General features: G+C 36.2%; 1 protein-coding gene across 2 annotated transcripts in view; it reads left to right on the forward strand.

Moving 5' to 3' along the window:
• The window catches only part of LOC138696254 (ankyrin repeat domain-containing protein 29), a 227,425-nt gene that overhangs the window by 174,798 nt on the left and 30,738 nt on the right, over positions 1 to 21,889 (forward strand). The window contains exon 1 of one of the 2 annotated variants that reach the window (XM_069820943.1): positions 885 to 1,017. The exons of the other annotated variant lie outside the window; for it this stretch is intronic. Within the exon in view, the coding sequence (XP_069677044.1) occupies positions 997 to 1,017 (21 nt within the window). The 5' untranslated portion in view covers positions 885 to 996. Of the gene's footprint in view, positions 1 to 884; positions 1,018 to 21,889 lie in introns of those variants that run through there. 2 annotated transcript variants of the gene reach the window in all.

Consider the following 21,889-nt stretch of genomic DNA (forward strand, 5'->3'; position numbering starts at 1 on the left):
TAGTTTGTTTGATATATATAACAACCAGTTATTAATGTCGGGTCTTTCCTCTGGCCACAGTTTTATCACAGTCTAATATATTCAGTCACGAAGCTTGAGTTGTGAGGGTGCTAGGAACAATAGACTGTGCCGGTACTATTTCGCATTGTCTGTAATGAGGCGATATTAGCGATCCTAGTGGTTAGCAACTATCTATGGATGCATATTTACTACGTACTGAGCTGCGTGACTGAATATACTAGATTGTGGTTTTATTGTATCTGTTCATCCATTTCACTCTGTTCAATTTTTGGATGTTTGGGAGAAGATGGGTGTAAACAATTAGAAATTTTGACTTTTCTAAAGTGTTCCTTTTATGAAACAATGAAGATATTGGGCACTGGGAATCTAGACTCGGACTTTTCTGTTACGAGTAAACAATTTCAGTATAACCTGTTCCCTGTTAATAGCAATATGAAGCAATTCATGCTATGTTGGATGAGTTGTTTCTTTCCGTCCTTACTCCTTTCTCCTATGTCTTAAGGTATTTGGCTTTTTATTTCTCTTTTCAGTCAGCGGTAAATTAACACATTTTGGAACTCTGCGTCTGCGTCTTTCTGAGTACTATCTAACAAAGACATCACAAAATACTGCATTCACAATGAGCAAATCTCCATACTCTAGGCAGGCTACAAACCCTCAACCGTGTTTTCCACGTAGCTCTATAGAGTTCCTTAATCGTTAAGTAAGCCTACACTATAATGAGCTTGATTAAATTTCAAAATATAGAAATGTAGAATTTAATCCAGAAAGAAATGTAACTTAATACATTCTCATTTATGCGAAGGAAAGTTTCTTTAAATTGGTTAGAACTATTGTTGAAGACTTAGCATCAAGTATTTAATCTCTGTAACCTTGAGGTACTGCAAACAGTATGCGATTTACGTCGCAGTGATTGCACGAGCGTCAGGGCTCTAGTAGGGAGCGGGTTCCTGCGAGACTTGACACACTACGAATATGTATACGGCTAGAAACGAGGTAAGCTAACAAACTAATTGCTCTTTTGTATTCAGCTCATTCTTATGTTTGAAACTCGTCTTCTGCTACAGGTGTAGGCTTTTAGTTCTGACTTAAAGACTGTCCTCCCACGTAATTTCGTTCTTCCAACAAAATGTCGACCAGTGTTTCTAAGTATTGTAATATTATTTGTTTTATTGTTCACCAGGAGTCCATGCGTCCGATATATTGGAACCATTATTGCTTCATCTGATGTTTTATTTTACAAGTTATAAATATTTAATTGTGCTCCAATAGGCCTATAAGTATTATGGATATGGTCTTTCAAGGAAATAGCCGGTTATTCTTAAGAATTACATCACTGTTGACTCGATCTTTCTACTTTTTGTTTGGTTCAGAGCCCAATATTCACTATCATAAGTAAGAAGTAGAACAGCCGTAGCTGTGTTTGTCATAGTGTTTTTCCTCGTTTTGTTCTCTTAAGGTCTTAATGGTTTCACATGCTTCTGATTGAGGTTCTGACTGATATGTGCATCTGTTACCAGGCAGTACACCTCACTTGACGGTATGTGTCAGAAGAAAAACAATTGTTTGTACACATGAAGTCTGATTAGTGTAATATGTAGATTAATAGTCGGCGATGCATGCAATGAAGGGGGAAAGGAACTGGCCATCTTATCCCATTATCTCTTGGCCTAGTTGCCTCATGAGTGGTGCCTTGTTGGTATCACTTTAAGTTCAGACCTGTCTTCGTACAGTTCACTAAACAACAACAAACAATGTTTCGCATATAAGTTGTAATTTTAATAATTTTGTATTAGATGTTCATCTACATTATAGTAAATGTGATTTCCGAAGAAATTCAGGCTGTAAACCTGTTCCGCAGTATCATTTAACATCATATTTGACTCTACAGTACGATTATTTAGTTCTGACAGTCGCCGGCGATCTGCGCCTGGGTCAGGCGAGTCCATTAAGTTAACGCCAAGGGATGTTCAGGTTAGTAGGTTGCCTGCAGTCAAAGGGATCGGATGTTTCGCATGCTGTATAGCGTTGTGTTTCCAGTACAGTTGAGCAGTACTGCATTCTCTTACCGACCGCTTGCCCTTATCTCTACTCCGGAACTCTCCCACTACTCCTATTACTTCCCCTCTTTCGCGTCGCTAAGCTGTCAGGACTAGATAATCGGGCTGTAATTTAAAAGTTGCCTTTAAATTCAATTTTAGTGTTGATTTTTATTATACATTTTCTAATGTTTTAAAGTTGGTAAACTGATGATGACAGTAACTGGATTAATCTTGCTCGGGATAGGGACCGAAGGCGCGGCAATGAACCTCCGGGTTCTCTAAAAGCCGTAAGTAAGCAAGCTGGTTTTTTAAAGTCGTCCTCAGAATCTGAAAGGATGACTTGGTCTTCGTATTTAAAATAATAGTCCCTATTCATTTAGTTGTTCCTGCCATTGGAAGGTAGCTCTGTTTATATGAATTGTATAAAATAAATGGAGAGGTTGAAAATAATATTTAAATATAAATAACTTAATGTGTAGTTTCAGAAAAAAAAATGGCCCGAGTTTTGATGGGAGTCCGCCTGTATATAGACAGCAAGTTTCGCACGACTGTTACAAGTAACATAATTATATACACGCGTCTTGTTTACTGCACATGCGCTATGCGTTGTATCTAGAACAGTAAAATTAAGCGGACCATTTTTTCTTTCTGGAACATACTTATATTCGGGTCATTTTTTCTGGAACTGTACTCTATATATTACATTCTATGACATATAGTAATAGTCATATTAATAAGTTGAAGTAACATTGACTAGTCCGTAGACTATTACTCGTTCACATTATAGTCTATTCTTCCACCTCTAAAAAGGATAACCAACGTCTCTTTAGTCTCTCGGTCTCTGTTGTTCCATAATCTATTTATAAATCTTCTATAGTCATTTTCAATATGCAATCGTACCACCCTTGTCTGTATTTATTTATTCTATAATGCTGGTGATATTCATGTTCTTATCTTATTTCAGCGTTTCTTTATTAACTCTATAACCGTGGACGTATCCGTTCAACCTTCCTGACTTGTACTGTCGTCAAAGTCTATGTCCTTGATCGATGTAAAAAAATGGACTAACTATAGCCTCCTTTTTACTCATTTCAAAATAGTTTTTCGCTTTATTTTAGTAAAAGCATTCTTTATTGTGGAAATCAGTTAGAGAAATGTTTGATAGCTAATTTCTGTATCATTGTAATATAAGAGATAATTCTATAGCTTGAAAATCTTTGTACTAATATTTTATTATTTTAGCTCCCTGATGATTTCTTTCTTTGGAACAATGTTCGTTCGTTCTTATTTCATAGATGTATACTGTATAATGTATATCAGTTGGCATCGATGTTTAGAGTACAGATTGCTTGTTAAAGAAAAAATAACAATACTTATAATTATAATTATTATTATTATTATTATTATTATTATTATTATTATTATTATTATTATTATTATTATTGTGAAATAAATATTGATTATCAAATTTCTCAAGCGAGGAAATGTGTTAGAATGTTGAATGATGTATCGTGGAGTACAGAAATTAAGAAAGAGACAAAGAAAATGATCCAGGCATGTCAAAACCCTGCACATTGTGCAGTCGCGCACATTGTGCAACTGTCTCTGTGCGATCTGCACTCTCTATTTCCCTACCTGGAGGGAGTGAAGCGCCTTGGAGGGGAACGCGACAGGGCTATACAATACCTGCAGCAGCTTTTGTTTCAGTAACACAGTTTCAGTACGAGTGCCGATTTGGCTGTGTCTGTGAATGAGTTATGATAAATAAAGTGAGGAGTTCACAGATAACGAAGAAGAGAAATTACGAATCATATAACATAATTGTTATAATGTTTTCCTCAGCCAACAATAATAATTATTTTAAAATGAAAGGCTTTCATCAGCCTATGTCGAGGTAATAGTGTTGTGAGGTGACAATTTAGATCAGATTAGTACAGTTCTCAAAATATGATATTGCCAGCGCTTATTTCTTAATCAGTACTCTCACGGCAAAACGTACTTGACAATGGCGTTAATTTGGAGTCTGTACTAACATAGCCATCAAAGGTTAGACGACTTACGACTTTCATTTCATAAACTGGTAAGTGATTATAATATAGTGAGGAATACATGTGAGGCTCTTGAGGTTGTAAGGAGAGAAGAAAATAACTATTGGCAAGGCGGAAAATTTTTCTGGAAAAATATATAATGGCAAATTTTCCATCTCACGTCACAATATTAATTCAATATATTGATATTAATAAATCTTTAAATCTGACATAAAGAGAATATCGTCGCTTCACAGCTTGTGAACTACACTTTTAATTTCTTTGAGTAACGCTCCCAACTTTTCGATACTTGCTCTTGTTCAAATAAACTATATGTGAATTTAATTTCTAAGCTTAATTTATATTTATTAATATTAATATTAATTTATATATTTACATACAGCAAAGAAATGATTTCAGTGTAAAAACTTCACAGTGTCTTACTGCATGTAATTAATTAGGAGTATAATATTTTCTTCAACATTTGTGTACCAATGGTCAAAGTAAATAATAATGCTTGCGAACAATGAAAGAGTAGGGTCTATTACTTTAAAATAATTAGTACCTACTACGTAAAATGAAATACTTGTTCGTTTCTTGTTGTTTCGAAATTACCGCAATTTTGTTTCTTCAAATACTGTATAAAAATCATATTAATAAATAGACTTCGTTGAATTGCCACACGCAGCGTGCAATCAGGTTGCCGATGTACGGTAGTATAGAGGAGGTGAGCGACCGCCCGGTCTCGTAGTATAAGCAGTTCATGTTAAGAGTTGTGACCGGTCCAAATAGATAGAGCAACTACAGCTAATGTATACCTATGTAAGAACTTGTTTTTGCATTACTGTGGTCGGAATAGTCAAAGCTTAACATTTGTTCAGTGCAGACAAGAATTCATCAAACATACTACAATGAGATTGTTGCTGTTCCAAACAATTGCCTCTGGAATACCCTTACCCCCGCAGCCAGTCTTGACCCGTTAAAAAACGTGATTGGATGCTGTTAATTATTATTCAGAATATTACGGCAAAATAATGGAGGTAATTGATGCATTAGATAGCACAGACAGTTCCGCGCTGTTGCAGCTGTAAAATCATTGCCTTCTGAACAGCTATTGGAAGATATTCTGTTCATTGATTCTAATTTTAAAATCGTGTCCAAAAGCATCACCCTGTTAGAATCGTCTAAACTACAACTCTCAAAAGCCCTTAATATAGTGGATAAAGTATCACAAATCGTTATCCAGAATATCACTAATTTCAGAAAAAGTGAAATGTAAGTTGAGAAACATTATTGCTAAAAATTCTGCCTATTCACAACATCGTACTATAAATGATGTACTATCACGTCACGACAAGACGTGTGAAGTTGGTGTGCTAAAAAGTAGTGACTTCCCGTTCTTCAAATATGCACCTATTACATCGTGTGATGTTGAATGTACATTTTCCCAAAATAAAAACTGTTTAAGTGACCATCGGAGGAGGTTACTTTGCAGTCGCTCAAAATGTACGTAACTCTTCACTGCAATGCACATATTCAAGGATGATGTGAGTATATTACATTAAATTTTAAGAGTTAATATATCTCACTACAAAATAATTGTGTATTTACATGTTTAGACATTTGCTACTTCAATGATCATTCATTATATTTCTTGAATGCAGGATACAGGTTTTATTGTAACCGCAGTATACTGCTCAGTGTTTACATCAGAGGCATACTCGATCCGTTGCACGTCTCCTTCTCATACAGTCTATACCGCGAGCGTAGTAAACCTTACGATTCTCATGGCAATTCCACGAAGTCTATTAATAAATGATGCTTAGAAACCACTACTTTGTGAAGTATAACTGAGTAAGCCTAAAGTTTCTTGTATTACAATTGTCAAATATATACACTGATAATAACTGTGTTTTTTTTGTTCTGCTAACTATGTTTATAATGTCCAAATGCCTATTTACTCCAACCCTAATAATAATAATAATAATAATAATGTTTTATTTTAACTGGCAGAGTTAAGGCCATAAGGCCTTCTCTTCCACTCAACCAGCGCAGAATAGATTATTGTACACCCCTCCAGCTAAGAACGGGTAAGAGCAACGCTTGATTGATGCAACCTGCACAGACAGCCGATCCGAACACATAACTGCACATGTAGAGTCTGATTTCTGACATGCCTGCTCTATACGATTGTGGAATCCATACTAACCTATGTATCAGAAGGGTGGACATGTACTGAGCGACAAAAAATAAAATAAAATTCTAATTGTAGATAAAAAAAATTATGGTTTATTTAATGACGCTATGAGGTTATCAGTGGCGCCGGTGTGCCGGAATTTTGTCCCTCAGGAGTTCTTTACATGCCACTAAATCTAGTGACATGAGTCTGTCGCATTTAAGCACACTTAAATGCCATCGACCTGGACCGGGATCGAACCCGCAACCTCGGGCACAGAAGGCCAGCGCTATACCAACTGCGCCACTCAGGGTGACCTAATTGTAGAAATAGATGGTTTAAGACGAAGTACAAGGATACCCAGGTTCCAGATAATAAGGAACGAAGACATCAGAAAGCGAATGGAGGCAGAAGAGACTAATACAAAGAATAGAAGAAAGAACGCTGCAATGGTATGGGCATGTGAGGCGGATGAATGAAGCGAGATGGCCAAGGAGGATGCTGGAATGGTCACCATTTGGAAGGAGGAAACGTGACAGTCCTAAAGCAGTCTGAAGAAATGGAATAATGATAATGATGAGAAACCGTAATTTGGAGGAAAAAGACTGGAAGGATCGGCAAACTTGGAGAGTGGGAATAAAGAGCAACCGCTGAAGAAGTGGAGAAGCCCGTGAAGTAAAGTAAGTATTATTATTATTATTATTATTATTATTATTATTATTATTATTATTATTATTTAACAAAGAAGACATCAAAGAATATAGACCTATATGAAGAATCGCTGAGATGTTTACATAACATTACATTGAAGAGAGAGAGACAGAGCTTGATAATTACAGTATAAGACCAGGCGGTGAACACAAAGTAGCAGAGTAAACATATTCTCATGAAAAAGATAGACAGTTGGTATAGGCTGTGGCAAGAGTTTGAATAAATAATGGATCATGTTCTGATGTCGTGATATCTCCGACTGACATCATATGAGTTTCTTGTGAGACATAATAATGTAAATGAATTAATGCACGTGTTGTAATGCTGTTGTGAAAAGCCTTAGCACGAATTGTAATTTGTTATGAAAGTGTAGCTTGAAAGATTAGAGTACATAAGAGACGAAAACATATTAACAGATTTGAAGTGAAGCTCATGGCAAAACAACTAACTGTACAAAGTGATACTGATGAAGATATCAGCGTTCAACTACTTTCGAGTTGCTCACGACCATTTAAATTGCTAAAAATATCGTCAAGCAGTGAATTCAAGTAAAATTTCTGAAGTCATTTCTGACTGTTTATTCGTTTTCTTTAAATTCATGAAGTGAAAATCCTTAGTTGAGATTGTTACGGAATCTAAATATTTATATTTTAAAAGAAGAAAAAGTTGAAAGTACAGTATTTTAAAGAATTATAAAATATGCGAAGAAATAAAAGAGACGGTAAATGATTACTGGTATTGTCCATAACTGGAATCTCCGGCGCTGGTGTTCGGAGAAAGTTGCTATATATAGTTATAGTGGAAGCAGCCACTCTAGTGGGTGACGTTAGTTATAGTCATTTTTATAGAGCAACACTCAAGGGTTGTGAATTAACATTTCAGTGAATTCTTCGTTATCATTAGGGCCGTGACATCGGTATATCTGTATTAGTCTGAGGTGAACATACGACGCCGGACTGAATGTAGTCGGCGTTTCAAGTACAGGCAGCGGAAGTGAATTTGACACACGCCAAAGCAAGCACGTTCCGTGTTTTGCATACGATTATTGCGTATTATAAAATCAAGACAATACAATCATTGTATGTAAGGGCTAATATCGGAAAGGTCTAAAATGCTGATGAGGTTGAGAAATCATACTTAAATTGTCACAAATGTGGTAAAACATGTCTGAAAAGATTATATATATATATATTTAGAGTTTTCCATTACAGTTTTAGAATACCGAAAACGTATGTTGCTTTGCCTATATTTAACTGTTACATTAATTTATTTATCTCATCTATTCCGTATCTTACTTTTCTTGCATATTGTTTGCCTGGTTTCGGTTGCTATTGCAATGAACAGCAACATTCATTTTCAAAGTTTCAAATGAAAATGACAGCCGAGTGTCGGATAGTATAACCTTGTATGCGGAAAAACTGAATTCTACATCTGCTGAAACCAAGGGCACATATGTAAAATATTTCACATCATCAATTTCTACATCAAGTTTATAACAATCGCACTGACTTGTCATCTGACAAAACTCTTGAAATGTTGTATAATGTATTGAAACCACAGTTTTTTTTATTACTGTGTTCATTTTCCCATACACCTTTTTGCTTATATCATCATACGCCATATGCATTTTCGAAATTCCAGAGCTGTAATGCAAAACTCTAAAAAAAAAAAAAATAATAATAATAATAAATAAAATTTAAAAAAAAAAATTAAAAAAACATCTTTTCAGACTTACGTTTTACCACATTTGTGACAATTTAAGTATGATTTCCAACAAATTATTCTCAACCTCAACATTTTAGATCTTTCCGATGTAAATCCTTGTATATAATGATTGTGTTGTCTTGATTTTATAATACGCAATAATCGTATACAAAACACGGAACGTGCTTGCTTAGGCGTGTGTCAAATTCACTTCCCCTGCCTGTACTTGAAACAAGTCGCCTATATTCTGACCGGCGTCTTATGTTCACCTACAAACTAATACAAATATACCGATGTCACAGCCCTAGTTATCATACAGTTTGTATATACCATTTTTATTAGTAAATGTTTTCACTATTTATAATACAGGAAACATTATCCTTTTGTCCGTAACAATAGTATAATGTACGACTTCACAGTTTTACCATCTCAAATAATTGCAAGACCGTAGAAACACACAAACAGATTATCGTGCAAACCAAAACAATTCTAACGAAAGATTATGTACTGTGGGTTTTTCCGAGGAGTAACGTGGTGCTAGCGGCAGCAGTTTATTTGACGGCGCTTTGAATAATTGTAGAGGTCAATAGAAATTCAACGTGGGCGCGAAATGGTCGACGATTTTTTTCTTGCGTCCTCTGTCAGTGATGTGGTTTTTTACGTGTTGTAAATATACAACACTAGTGCCACACCCTTATATCTCTCCCGGAGAGACCCACGTTAAAGATTTTGTCGTCCTTTGAAATCCATCGACCTCGGCCGAATTTGAACCCAGAAATAGATTTGTTGCAATAGGTACCCATTGTTTTTTGCACTGGTTATAAATACGATACGAAATATCCCGAGAAAACCATCCAAAATTTTCTCTTTTTTAGTTTTATATTTCACTTGAACTCTCCAGAATTTGAATCTTGATCATTACCCTGAAAAGCTGATACTTTAACCGTTCGTCTAACATCGCAGACGTAACTTTCAATATATCTAAGAAAAGTGGGCTGAAATGAATAGCTCACTCAGTATTTCAACCCCATGACCTCTGTTGTGGATGGCGGTGAGTGGTCAGCTTCACGCTCTAGTTACTTCGTAAATATTCATCGAAGCGCACCACGAGGTTCTAAAAACGAACAGCGGACATGTCCAAGAGAGACGCATTCTGCCTTCTGTATTGAATATTTTTGTGAATTTCTCCCCTTTTGTTACAACTTGTAGGTGAAATTGGATGTCCATTCAAATGTATTATGTACAGCACTTCCTTTAGGTGTATTGTTCCTCTTACTACTACTACTACTACTACTACTACTACTACTACTACTACTACTACCACCACCACCACCACCACCACCACCACCACCACTACTACTACACACTACCATCATTCATGCTATTTTATTCTTTATGAATGGCGCTTTCGATTGCAGGTGTCATTCACTTCCTTTGCGATGTCAAGTTCATAATACAAAGTTCTACGTCTCTTAAGTGAGTTTCCAAAAAATTCAAAGAAAGCCCGGATAATTTCAAACACACTATAAGTATTGTGTAAATTAATTTCTTCATTCTCGATGGTCGAATGATTACCATGCCTACCATTCGAGCCGTTGTCCAATATAGTTTATTTACAGCATATCCCTAAAATTTAAGGAAAGCAGACTAGACGAAATTACCAGTCATTTCCTCTCCCGTGTTTTCTGCTGCTCGGACAGATGTCTCTGCAGATCCTGTAACTCCTGCAGTTGTCTCTAATGCTCTAATCATGAAAAACAAGACCTTCAAGGCTTTCACATTGTTGAAACCTGCAGAAAGAATTGGATTTGTTTAACATTATAACGACCATTCGTTCAATTTTCGAAGACAATCCCCGAAATAAGACGCACTAATATTGCCCTTGATCTTTTAAATAAATAAGTATAATAGACCTATACGGTTAATATTTATGAAATTATATTGTGAATTTATTTCAACTCAACAATAGGATTTATTCTTCCAACAATAATTCCTTTCTACAATTCGCCTTAAACGCTCTCGTCAACAATTGGATTTTCACTCAACACAGTATTCGTTATAGCACTCCACTGATGACAATGACAATTTACTTGGACTAGTACGAACAACAATGAACTGTTAATCTTAACTAATATTTACAAAGCACTATTTACAAATCAGAACTATCAGTTCTCAGTTCACAGTTCTTCTATCTCAGTCACTCGAGTTCACAGTATCTCGAACCACAGACCTTCAGAGACAGTTCACTGTACTCGAACTCAGGTCCCTCCAACTGCGGTCCACTGCACTCGAACTCAGGTCCCTCCAACTGCAGTCCACTGCACTCGAACTCAGGCCTTCGGATGCTGACGCAGATGCGGACGCACACTCGAGTCGAACTCCGGCACACAAGTCTAGCTTGCTTGCTCTGGCTTACTCACTGACTGAATAACTGAAAACTCTGTCGTTCCTTCGCGACCGTAATTTATAACCACAGCGACGTAGCCTCGAAAGTTCGAATTCGCGAGTCTTCCACTTCGACGGATTTCTCGGCCTCTCTATGCAAGCAGAAGATGCGCGCGCAAACTCCCTCTCCACTCTCTCGCCGCGTAGGCCCTTCCCCCTTACTTCTCTCCGCCGCGCGCCGTCCCCGCGCGATCTGCTTTCTTGCGGGACGCTGGTCGTGAGTTCGAATCTCACGTCGCTGTCACAATATGTTTAATTAAGCTAATAGCCAAGAAGTTTAAATATGAAATCTGCGAACAAAAGACATAATAGCCAGCGACGGGTATTTCTCCCATTGCTCTTAAATTCTTTATCTTCACATTATTTTACTTGTTCTACTTTCTACACAAATACCATTTAATCATTATTGACGACGTAAATTTAAGTAAAATAGACAATAATACACAAAACACTTCTTCACCAAGAATTTCTTCAATTATAATTATTTATAATTAAACAACGTTATAGAAGATGGAGCAGTATGCATACCGGTACCTCAGTAGTAGACAAATGCATTATATTAAGTATTAGCTGAAAGCTCCCGGCGTTACTTTGGTTTTCTTCGGCAACTCAACTTTAGAAAACCAAAATGAATTACAGTCTTTACTAAGCTTTCCTCGTCCCTAAAATGAATTAGTGCTCTTCTTAGCCAAAACGCCTGCCAGGATTAACTTGTTTAAAACAGCTGAAGATCAGGCACCGAAAAAAGTGATGTGCCTTACATTCAACTGTTTTTGTTTTTAATTAGCATTGAATTGAAGTTTAGTTAAATAAAAACATACCCCCTTAGTGGTCTGGATGGTATTCATGAATCCGAGATGACTGTCTCAACTCTGACAGAATCAATCCTATCCCTATAAGAATATCTGATGAGTTCCAGGGCTCGGAGATCCAAGCCTTTATATCCGAAGACTTCACCCCGGCCTGCTTTCAACTATTGTAGATTGTAGATAAAATGAGAAAGCGTTAGTGAAATGAAAGTGGGAGACGGAAGTATCCCGAGAAAAGCTTTGCAATGTCTGTTATTCCCTCTCCAGATTCCATCACGACCAGGTCGAAGATCGAACCAGGGCCGTCTGGATGTTGGCCTAAGTGCAGCTAGCTATCGCTGAGCCACAGACACGGCAAGTTACGGTTTAAGCATCATTCTAAATACTCCGGACAAAACCTCCTATGCTTTATAAAATCGCTTGCATAATAATAACTAATAAAGCAAATCTTCTCCATCCCATTGCCATCTCTTTCCCCGTGCCGCGCGACAGAGTTCTGAACTTCACAGGATTCTCACGTCTTTCATTTGTCAACAGCCGTCTTCAAGATCTTTATTTTATAGAATGTCAAGTGGTGGTTAAATACAATGGGATAATTCAGTTCTAATTCTTTTAAGTATTCAGTATTATTACAATTAAATTCAGTTGTTTTTTTTTATTAATGCCGGGTACTTGACTATTCGTCGTTCACCCATATGAAGCCAGTTGTAAAGACACTGTAGACCAATTTACCAACAGAGTCGTTGCCCAAGGTGCACTATGGTGCTAGTGCACGCTACACCCACGATGACATGAGACGATGTAAATTAGTTGGAATGTCACAGGGGAACCGGAACCCCCGGAGAAAACCCCTGCGTTACCGTGGGCAAGGGGCGTGCCCTACACAAGTTATAAATCGGGGGTACACCGGAGATCGAACTCGGTCCACAGGTTTATAAGTCCAACCACCAAACCACAGTGGCGTCTTAGTTCTACCGATAATTATTTTAAGCTTCATTTAAGTATATATCATCATAATTATCGAATATCTGGTTGAATAAAACCGTTCTTTATAGGTTGAATCTATTAAGCGCAGTACTTTAATATTACAACACAGAGAAAATAAACATGATACACATTAATTGTCCTAGTAATAGGGTAAAATATTGATTGATTTTAATTAATCAATTTTCGTTATTTGTGTAATTTTGTTATTCATAAAACCAGTGACAATAACTTTCTTACTATAACTTATTATTATACAAACAGATAAGGTTATTTTTTATTTAGGGAAATGTAAAAGTTTTCGCACACTCGACAATTTTATTTGAAAAGCATTAAGTTGATTATTTCATTTATTTCGTCTAAGAAGGAAGAGTAAAGGTCATATTGTTTGTTATTCTTCTCAACCGAGGCGTAAAGATTAACTACAAAATAAGGAGTAAATTAAGCTAATTGAAAGAAGGAACGAAAGAAAGAGAAGATTACGTGAAAAAATATTTGGAAAATAAATTGCAAATTTGAACTTAAAAACGTTAAGCCTACTACAAAGAAAATAATAGAAAGGTCTTTTGTAAAGTAACGCAGCAAGGTATACGAATACTAATTACTGCATAATAATAATAATAATAATAATAATAATAATAATAATAATAATAATAATAATAATAATAACTTATTTTAACTGGCGAAGTTAGGCCATTCGGCTTTCTCTTCCACTCAACCAGTATGATACAAAATTACTACATTACTATAAACAAAATGTAATTAATATAATACATTAGACCTACAATATCTAATACATAATAATAATGAATGATTCTTGGATTTTACACTTCAAATAATAGAAGCAAAATCTTCAATACATGATTATATTACAATAACAATTCCTTTTATCTTACCAACACACAAATAAAATAATTATGTAATAATAATAATAATAATAATAATAATAATAATAGTCATACCTAAATATAATGAAATTAATGAAATTATAACTTCAATTTCAATGCCTTCGTAAGAAATCGTTTAGCCTGTTCTTGAAAGTAGTTATGTGACAGCCCCTAATCTTCTGAGGTAGAGAATTCCATTCACGGGGGACATGCATACATCTGCTTAGAGCTGATCTTCATCGTCATCTTCGGCCTTTGTGCTCGAGGTTGTGGGTTCGATCCCGGCCCAGGTCGATGGCATTTAGGTGTGGTTAAATGCGACAGGCTCATGTCAGTAGATTTACTGGCATGTAAAAGAACTCCTGCGGGATAAAATTCCCGCACACCGGCGACGCTGATATAACCTCTGCCGTTGCGAGCGTCGTTAAATAAACCATAATTTAAATTTTTTCGTCATCTTTATCCTGTGAATTCTCTTCTCCTGAGTCAAATTGAATCGAAAACCATTGCAACCATTCTCAATTTTTTCGCGTGATTTATATAGTTTAACATTTATGCTTACGTCATCAAACGTACTGTTTATTGTCGGTACCAGCAGCTCAGTTGGTAGAGCAGCTGGCTACGGACTGAAAGGTCCGGGGTTCGATCCCAGGTGGTGGCAGGATTTTTTCTTGTTGCCAAACTTTCAGAACGGCCCCGAGGTTCACTCAGTCTCCTATAAAATTGAGTACCGGGTCTTTCCCGGGGGTAAAAGGCGGTCAGAGCGTGGTGCCGACCACACCACCTCATTCTAGTGCCGAGGTCATGGAAAGCATGGGGCTCTACCTCCATGTCCCCCAAGTGCCTTCATGGCATGTTACGGGGATACCTTTACCTTTACCAGCTGTGTTTTCCCGCATTCTTTGCGGCAGGATGTTTTCTATAGGTGGCACTTCTTTCTTATGCAGTTCGTAGGTGGTTCGGCGAAGTAGTTCACGAATGAATCGTCGTCTATTCGGTCTGAAGGCAATTTTATTCTGTTCACACGTTTCTTTGTTGCCGTATTATACAGATTTACTTCTATCTGAGATATTTTGTGCACCGTATATTAACCTAAGCAGTTTGCCTCGGATGTTAACCCTTTACCAAGTGGTGGAAAGTATATTTCCCATCAAATTAATTATTTTACTGTGTCCGCGGGAAAAGTCTTACCACCTCTAGTAGCGTCTCATATCTAGCAGCGATTGTTAGAACTCGGTGAAAAATAGATAGATCAGTACAGATCACAAAATATCGATACTGTGAATTAAAAAGCCAGCTGAGAGTATAATTATTAGTGTATGGAAAGTGCGAAAACGTGTTATACCTTTTTTACAGTATTCTTTAGGTATTTATATTATAAAAGCATTACATTGTGTTGTGATACGCTTAGGTGAATTACGAGTATATAAAACCTCAGCCCTTCATATAATTATTCTGGTAAGTAACATTACACTTTGTTATAGTCAAATTTCTAGGTTAGAGCTAATATTTATTTCTGAACTATGTAACTCATTCACAAAATTCTAACAAATGTTAAATTTTTACGTTTATTAATTTTGAATTGCTCATAAGTGTTCTCTATGGACTGTGGGAAGAGTACTTCCCACCAAAAATTTGGGCTGAACGTGTCAAAATAAAATTTCTTAAAAAATATCAGTGACTTTAACAGCATATTTTTATGGTATACTGAAAGTTTAATTTTTTATTGATACTATAAAAAATCGCCTGGTAAAGGGTTAACCTATTAGACTAACATTTTTGCTGCTTAATGCAACATTACCTTGAATAAGGCCACGAATAAACTTTTTCACATTTTGTACAATTTTCATGCTTTGTCTAACTTATTGCAAATGTTTCGAAGTTGTTACTGTTTTGTTCCGCTTTACATTTGCACAGTCAGCTACTTACTGCTAGATATTTAATCATTTTTCTTAATCACTAATATATTAGGTAAACAATATATTATGTTATTATTCGGTTGAGAAGCTTTTGTCATCTAGTCTGCTGTCAAAAATTCTGAAAGTTAGAATTTATAAAACAGTTATATTATCGGTTGTTCTGTATGGTTGTGAAACTTGGACTCTCACTTTGAGAGAGGAACAGAGATTAAGGGTGTTTGAGAATAAGGTTCTTAGGAAAATATTTGGGGCTAAGAGGGATGAAGTTACAGGAGAATGGAAAAAGTTACACAACGCAGAACTGCACGCATTGTATTCTTTACCTGACATAATTAGGAACATTAAATCCAGACGTTTGAGATAGGCAGGGCATGTAGCACGTATGGGCGAATCCAGAAATGCATATAGAGTGTCAGTTGGGAGACCGGAGGAAAAAAGATCTTTGGGGAGACCGAGACGTAGATGGGAAGATAACATTAAAATGGATTTGAGGGATGTGGGATATGATGATAGAGACTGGATTAATCTTGCATAGGATAAGGTCCGATGGCGGGCTTATGTGAGGACGGCAATGAACCTCCGGGTTCCTTAAAAGCCATTTGTAAGTAACAATATACTGCATTAATACATTTTATGCCCATTGTGATCTTATCTTCCTACAAGTATATATATATATATATATATATATATATATATATATATATAAATTTCTCTCATTCTTTTTGCATTTATGCTTTGTATTTGTGACTATTTCTTATTTCCATCTTCTCTCTGCATTCGTTTCTTGTATATGTCTATTTGTATTCTGGTGTGGTAGAGAGGGCCTCATGGCCTTAACTCCGCCAGATTAAATAAATAAATAAAAATAAATTTTTCTTCTTCGTCGGAATCTCATGTTCCTGAACTGATGAACTTATCCATGTCGAAAAAAATTAGGCATTTTTTTCGCTGTTATTGACACAACCACTATACATTGACTTGTAACAAACTCACAACTTCAACTGAATAACAGCATTCACTTCTCAGGCATAGATTTGGTAATACTGGGTTCCGTTGTACAGCTATTGGAATCCACAGGCACTGCCTTCGCACAAAATAAATTATCCCAATAAAGTATGTAACGCCATTTATATTAATTGATTAAAAAGTTTGTCTCCTCGCTGCTTTATTGTTGTAGTTCCTAGAAAAATGTAATGAGAGTAAATTGCCAAGTGATGGAGTAAAAGATATGCCAGCGAAAAACAATAGGATTATGCAACACAAGATCTTTGCAGCTAGAGGTCGCGGAAGGTGAGAACTTGTAAGAAGATGCGAATGTAGACTGGTTTCAGTTCCCTTAGGCTATCATAGAATAAACTTAAAAACAAAGCTACAAGTCACAGATGTGAAGGACATTACAAGTAACTTGTCGAAACCGTTATTATTATTATTATTATTATTATTATTATTATTATTATTATTATTATTATTATTATTATTATTATTATTATTATTATTATTATTATTATTTCAAAAAATACAACATCGATACACGATTTTGAAAATATCTAATCGTACATCATTCATTTCCTCTGATTGAGATTCTGGCTGATATGATCCTCTAGTAGCAGACAGTAGGCCTACATCTCACTTGACGATATGTGTCAGAGGAAGAATAATCCTTTCCGTACACGTGAAGTCTGATTAGTGTAATATGTAGCTAATCGGCGATGTATGTAATGGAGGGGAAAAGGAATTGGCCACCCTACCCGATTATCTCACAAGTAGTGTCTTACTAGTATCACTTATGAGGTTCAGACCTGTCTTCGGATAACTGACTAAACAACAACAACGTCATTCATATTATTTATTACCTTCATGTGGAAAAGTAAAATTAATTTAACTGGTGAGAATCTTTGCAGCAGTTTCATATTATGCTTCTGTAATAACGGTCTGTGTTTGTAATATGCATTTTTGGATCTATAATCATTTTTCTAATGATCGTAGTTAAAGTACTCGTATTTAAAATTTCACAAAAATACCTATTATTAGGCCTGTTGGATTTGCAGTAACTACCGAGTACGGTAGTGTAGTAGTTAACACGTCTGCTTTGTATTAAAAAGGACCGGGGTTCGATCCCAGGAGCCGGCTGTCTTGGCTTTTCTTTCGTGCATTCAGTACTCGATAGTATTAATCACAAGGGCCACCACCCACTTCTTTTCTAATCATTCATAACAAGAGTTCGTATGTTGTCTTCAGCGCAGATCAGCCATTTTTTGTCAGAAAAGTATCGTAACTGTCCGAGTGTACTTCTTTCTATCTGGAGGAGAGAGCATTAGAAGCAACTGCTGAAAAGCGCAGACGCTTAAAAAAAGAAATGTTGAAGTTATGTACAAATTCTTTTTCGGAATGTTGTTCCTGACGACTATTTTTCAGATAACTGGGGGATATCAACCAAGAATGTAGTCTTTGTCTTCTGCGTTAGTAATTTTTCCTTATTGCACTTCAATTATTTTGCATTATTATTATTATTATTATTATTATTATTATTATTATTATTATTATTATTATTAGCATCATCAATTTGTCATTATCATCATTCTTGTCGGCCTGGGTGGCGGAGTCGGGAGAGTGCTGACCTTCCGTGCCCGAGGTTGCGAGTTCGATCCTGGCCTAGGTCGACAGCATTTAAGTGCGCTTAAATGCGACAGGCTCATGTCAATAGATTTACTGGCATGTAAAAGAACTGCGGGACAAAATTCCGCCACACCGGCAACGATGATTATAACCGCGGCAGTTGCGAGCGTCGTTAAATAAAACACAATTAAAATTAATCATCAGTCTTTTCTAATATATAATAAATTTTGTTGGTCTTTCCAGACGGACACTTACAGAGATACTCTTGAGATGTGGAGTTGTGGTCAGCATGATATAGCAACGCAAGACACTAGATATGCAACGAATAAAAACCTACTGTTTAAAAAGTGCTGCATAATCTTGACTGCTGTCTCTCGATTGCATATTGGTACCTACGAACTTGAAAGCAATCCAGTATTCTTATCGTATCCGGACTGAACCGTCCATTCATTTGATTCACAATTCCGACTATATAGTTCAGTTTTATCTTTGTTCCTTTATTTTGAATTGCCATTATGAACAGCCTTCATAGCCTATTCCCTTTTAAGAGAAATATACTAATGAATTAGTTCCAATATCCAATACGGTACGTACAATATGAGAACTTTGACCCTAAATGAAAGGGCCTCAGAAAAATGTTACGGGAATTTCTCTTTGCATTTTCAGACCTCTGAAACTGCATAATATGACCATTGGTGTTTTATAGTTTATTCAGTAGATATGCACAGGAACCGTCGTCATCGAGGCATTTTCTCATTACTTACTTACTTGGAATTGGAATGAAATATAATTTACGGAGGGGGGCATTATGGCCCAGCACTGCGACCTATTGATATCTATTGGGCTAACCCTCTAGTGGCGCATTTCCAAACCCACACCGCCTGACTACACTAAGGTTCTTTGTATGCCCAGGTTTCGAGCAGGCAACCCCACTCGTCCCTAGGCCAGCACCCTCCGTGCGTCGCCAGGCGGCGTTCGAGGAATGCTACGGAGTGAAAACGAAATGGAGAAATGGTGACGGAATGATGTAAATGCTTAACATGGGGAAAAACGGGAGAACCCCGAGAAAACCCCCAACTGCTATCTTGTCCACCACAAGTGTCACTATGGATTTGTTTTAGAAACATATTTCAAGGAAAACAACATCAAAGAACTCAAAAGCGACCCCACCACACAATACCACTACATAGTAAAAAACACAATAAACAAAAACAAACACATAATTCCAAACAACATGAAACAACAACTAAAACCAATCAAACCAGAAGCACCAAAAGTAAACGCACTACCGAAAATACATAAAGAAAACATACCCATCAGACCATTAGTCAATCATCGAAATGCACCAACACACAAACTAGCCACATACATAGACAAAACCATGAGGAACAACATAAAATTCGAAAAACAAAGAACAATAAAAAAACAACATAGACATAGTAAATAAAATAAAAGACAAACATATCCCACACAACTACAACATTAGCAACTTTCGACATAACTAACCTATACACAAACATACCCATAAAAGATACACACAGATACTAGAACAAATACTCAGAAACAACAACACACCACAAGAACAAATCAAAGAAATCATTCACACCACAGACATCATCACAAAACAAAACTACTTCACATACAATAACAAATATTACACACAAACTGAAGGCCTACCCATGGGATTATCCATTTCCAGCATACTAGCAGAAATATTATTACACCACATAGAACAGACATACATACTAAACAAAGACAACAACAAACATGCAGACAACATCATATATTCGCACAGATACGTAGATGACATACTAATAGTATACAAAGGAAACAAAAGACAGATCCAAAACCTACATCAACACATAAACAAAATACACCCAAAGCTACACTACACATTAGAAATTGAAAACAACAAATCCATAAATTTTCTAGACATCACAATAACAAAAGTAGACAACAAACACACATTCAAAGTATACAGAAAACCAACAACACACATACACAACACATCCAACCACCCCACACAACACAAACAAGCTGCATTCCGAACAATGGTACACAGACTACTCAACATACCAATGAACCAACAGGATTACAACGAAGAACTAAACACAATCAAATACATAGCACAGGAAAACGGATACAACCCAAACATAATAGACAACATAATACGTAAGACAAAACATAACAACAAAAAACAGAAGAATACAAAACAAACACAAGAACACAAAAAATACATCACACTAACATACGAAAACAAAAACACACATAAAATTGCAACCTCATTCAAGAAATTAAATTACAACATCGCATACAAAACAAATAACACTCTAAAAAAACATCTCAACAAACAAACAACACAAACAAACAAATACAACCACACAGGCGAATACAAACTCAAATGTAACACCTGCAACAACTTCTACATAGGACAGACAGGCAAATCATTTCCAACACGTTACAAAGAATATATCACAGCCATAACAAAATTACAAAACACCTCCACATATGCAGAACACATCACAAATGCCAACCACACCTACAGAGACATCAACACAGACATGGAAATACTGCACATCCAACCAAAAAGCCAGAAACTCAACACACTAGAACAATATGAAATATACAGACACACGAAAACACATCCCGACGATATTCTCAACACACAACTCAATTTCAAAACACATACACTCATTGACTCTACACTATGAACGCACCCTCACAGGAAACAACAAGAGGCGCCAAGACCAACAACGATCAATTCTGAAGATGACCCATAAATAGGTCGAAACATGTAAGCAAGGTACGTTAAAATTTAACACAAGAAAGTCTTATCATACATATTCCGAAGTGATACAGTGTTAAAAGTTGTGTAATCAAGATGTATATTCCTAATTATGTTGAGTGAAGGATACAATGCATGCAGTTCTGCGTTGTGTAACTTCATCCCTTTTGGCCCAAATATTTCCTTAAGCACCTTATTCTCGAACACCCCTAACCTCTGTTCTTCTCTCAAAATGAGAGACCAAATTTCACAACCATACAGTACAACCGGTAATATAATTGTTTCAAAGTTCTAACTTCAAGCTTTTTTGAGAGTAGACTGGATGACAAAAGCTTTTCAACCGAATAATGACAGGCATTTCCCATAATATTTATTCTACATTTAATTTCCTCTGGAATGTCATTTATATTTGTTAGTCTACTGTTGCTCCAAGGTAATTGAATTTTTTCACATTTTCAAAGGATACATTTCCAATTTTTTTTCATTTTATATATTGAATGAAGATTTGTCACATTATCTTCATGCTCTTGTTGATCTATTTCTTTTGCGAAGTTTCAAATATGCAATGCCTGAATTTTCTAGCTCTCTCAATGCCTACCTTAGGCAACTACATTGCACAGTTCTCAGTCCATCCTCAAGTACAAGAGTATCGTATGAGGTTACGTATCCTGCCGGCAGTAGAATCTTCAAGAGCCTCGATTATTAACAGGATACAGAAAATAAAATTACTTTACAGTACAAAATGTAATACGAGAATGTATGT

This window comes from Periplaneta americana, chromosome 3 (genome assembly GCF_040183065.1).
Source record: "Periplaneta americana isolate PAMFEO1 chromosome 3, P.americana_PAMFEO1_priV1, whole genome shotgun sequence".
Classification (NCBI taxonomy): Eukaryota; Metazoa; Arthropoda; class Insecta; order Blattodea; family Blattidae; genus Periplaneta; species Periplaneta americana.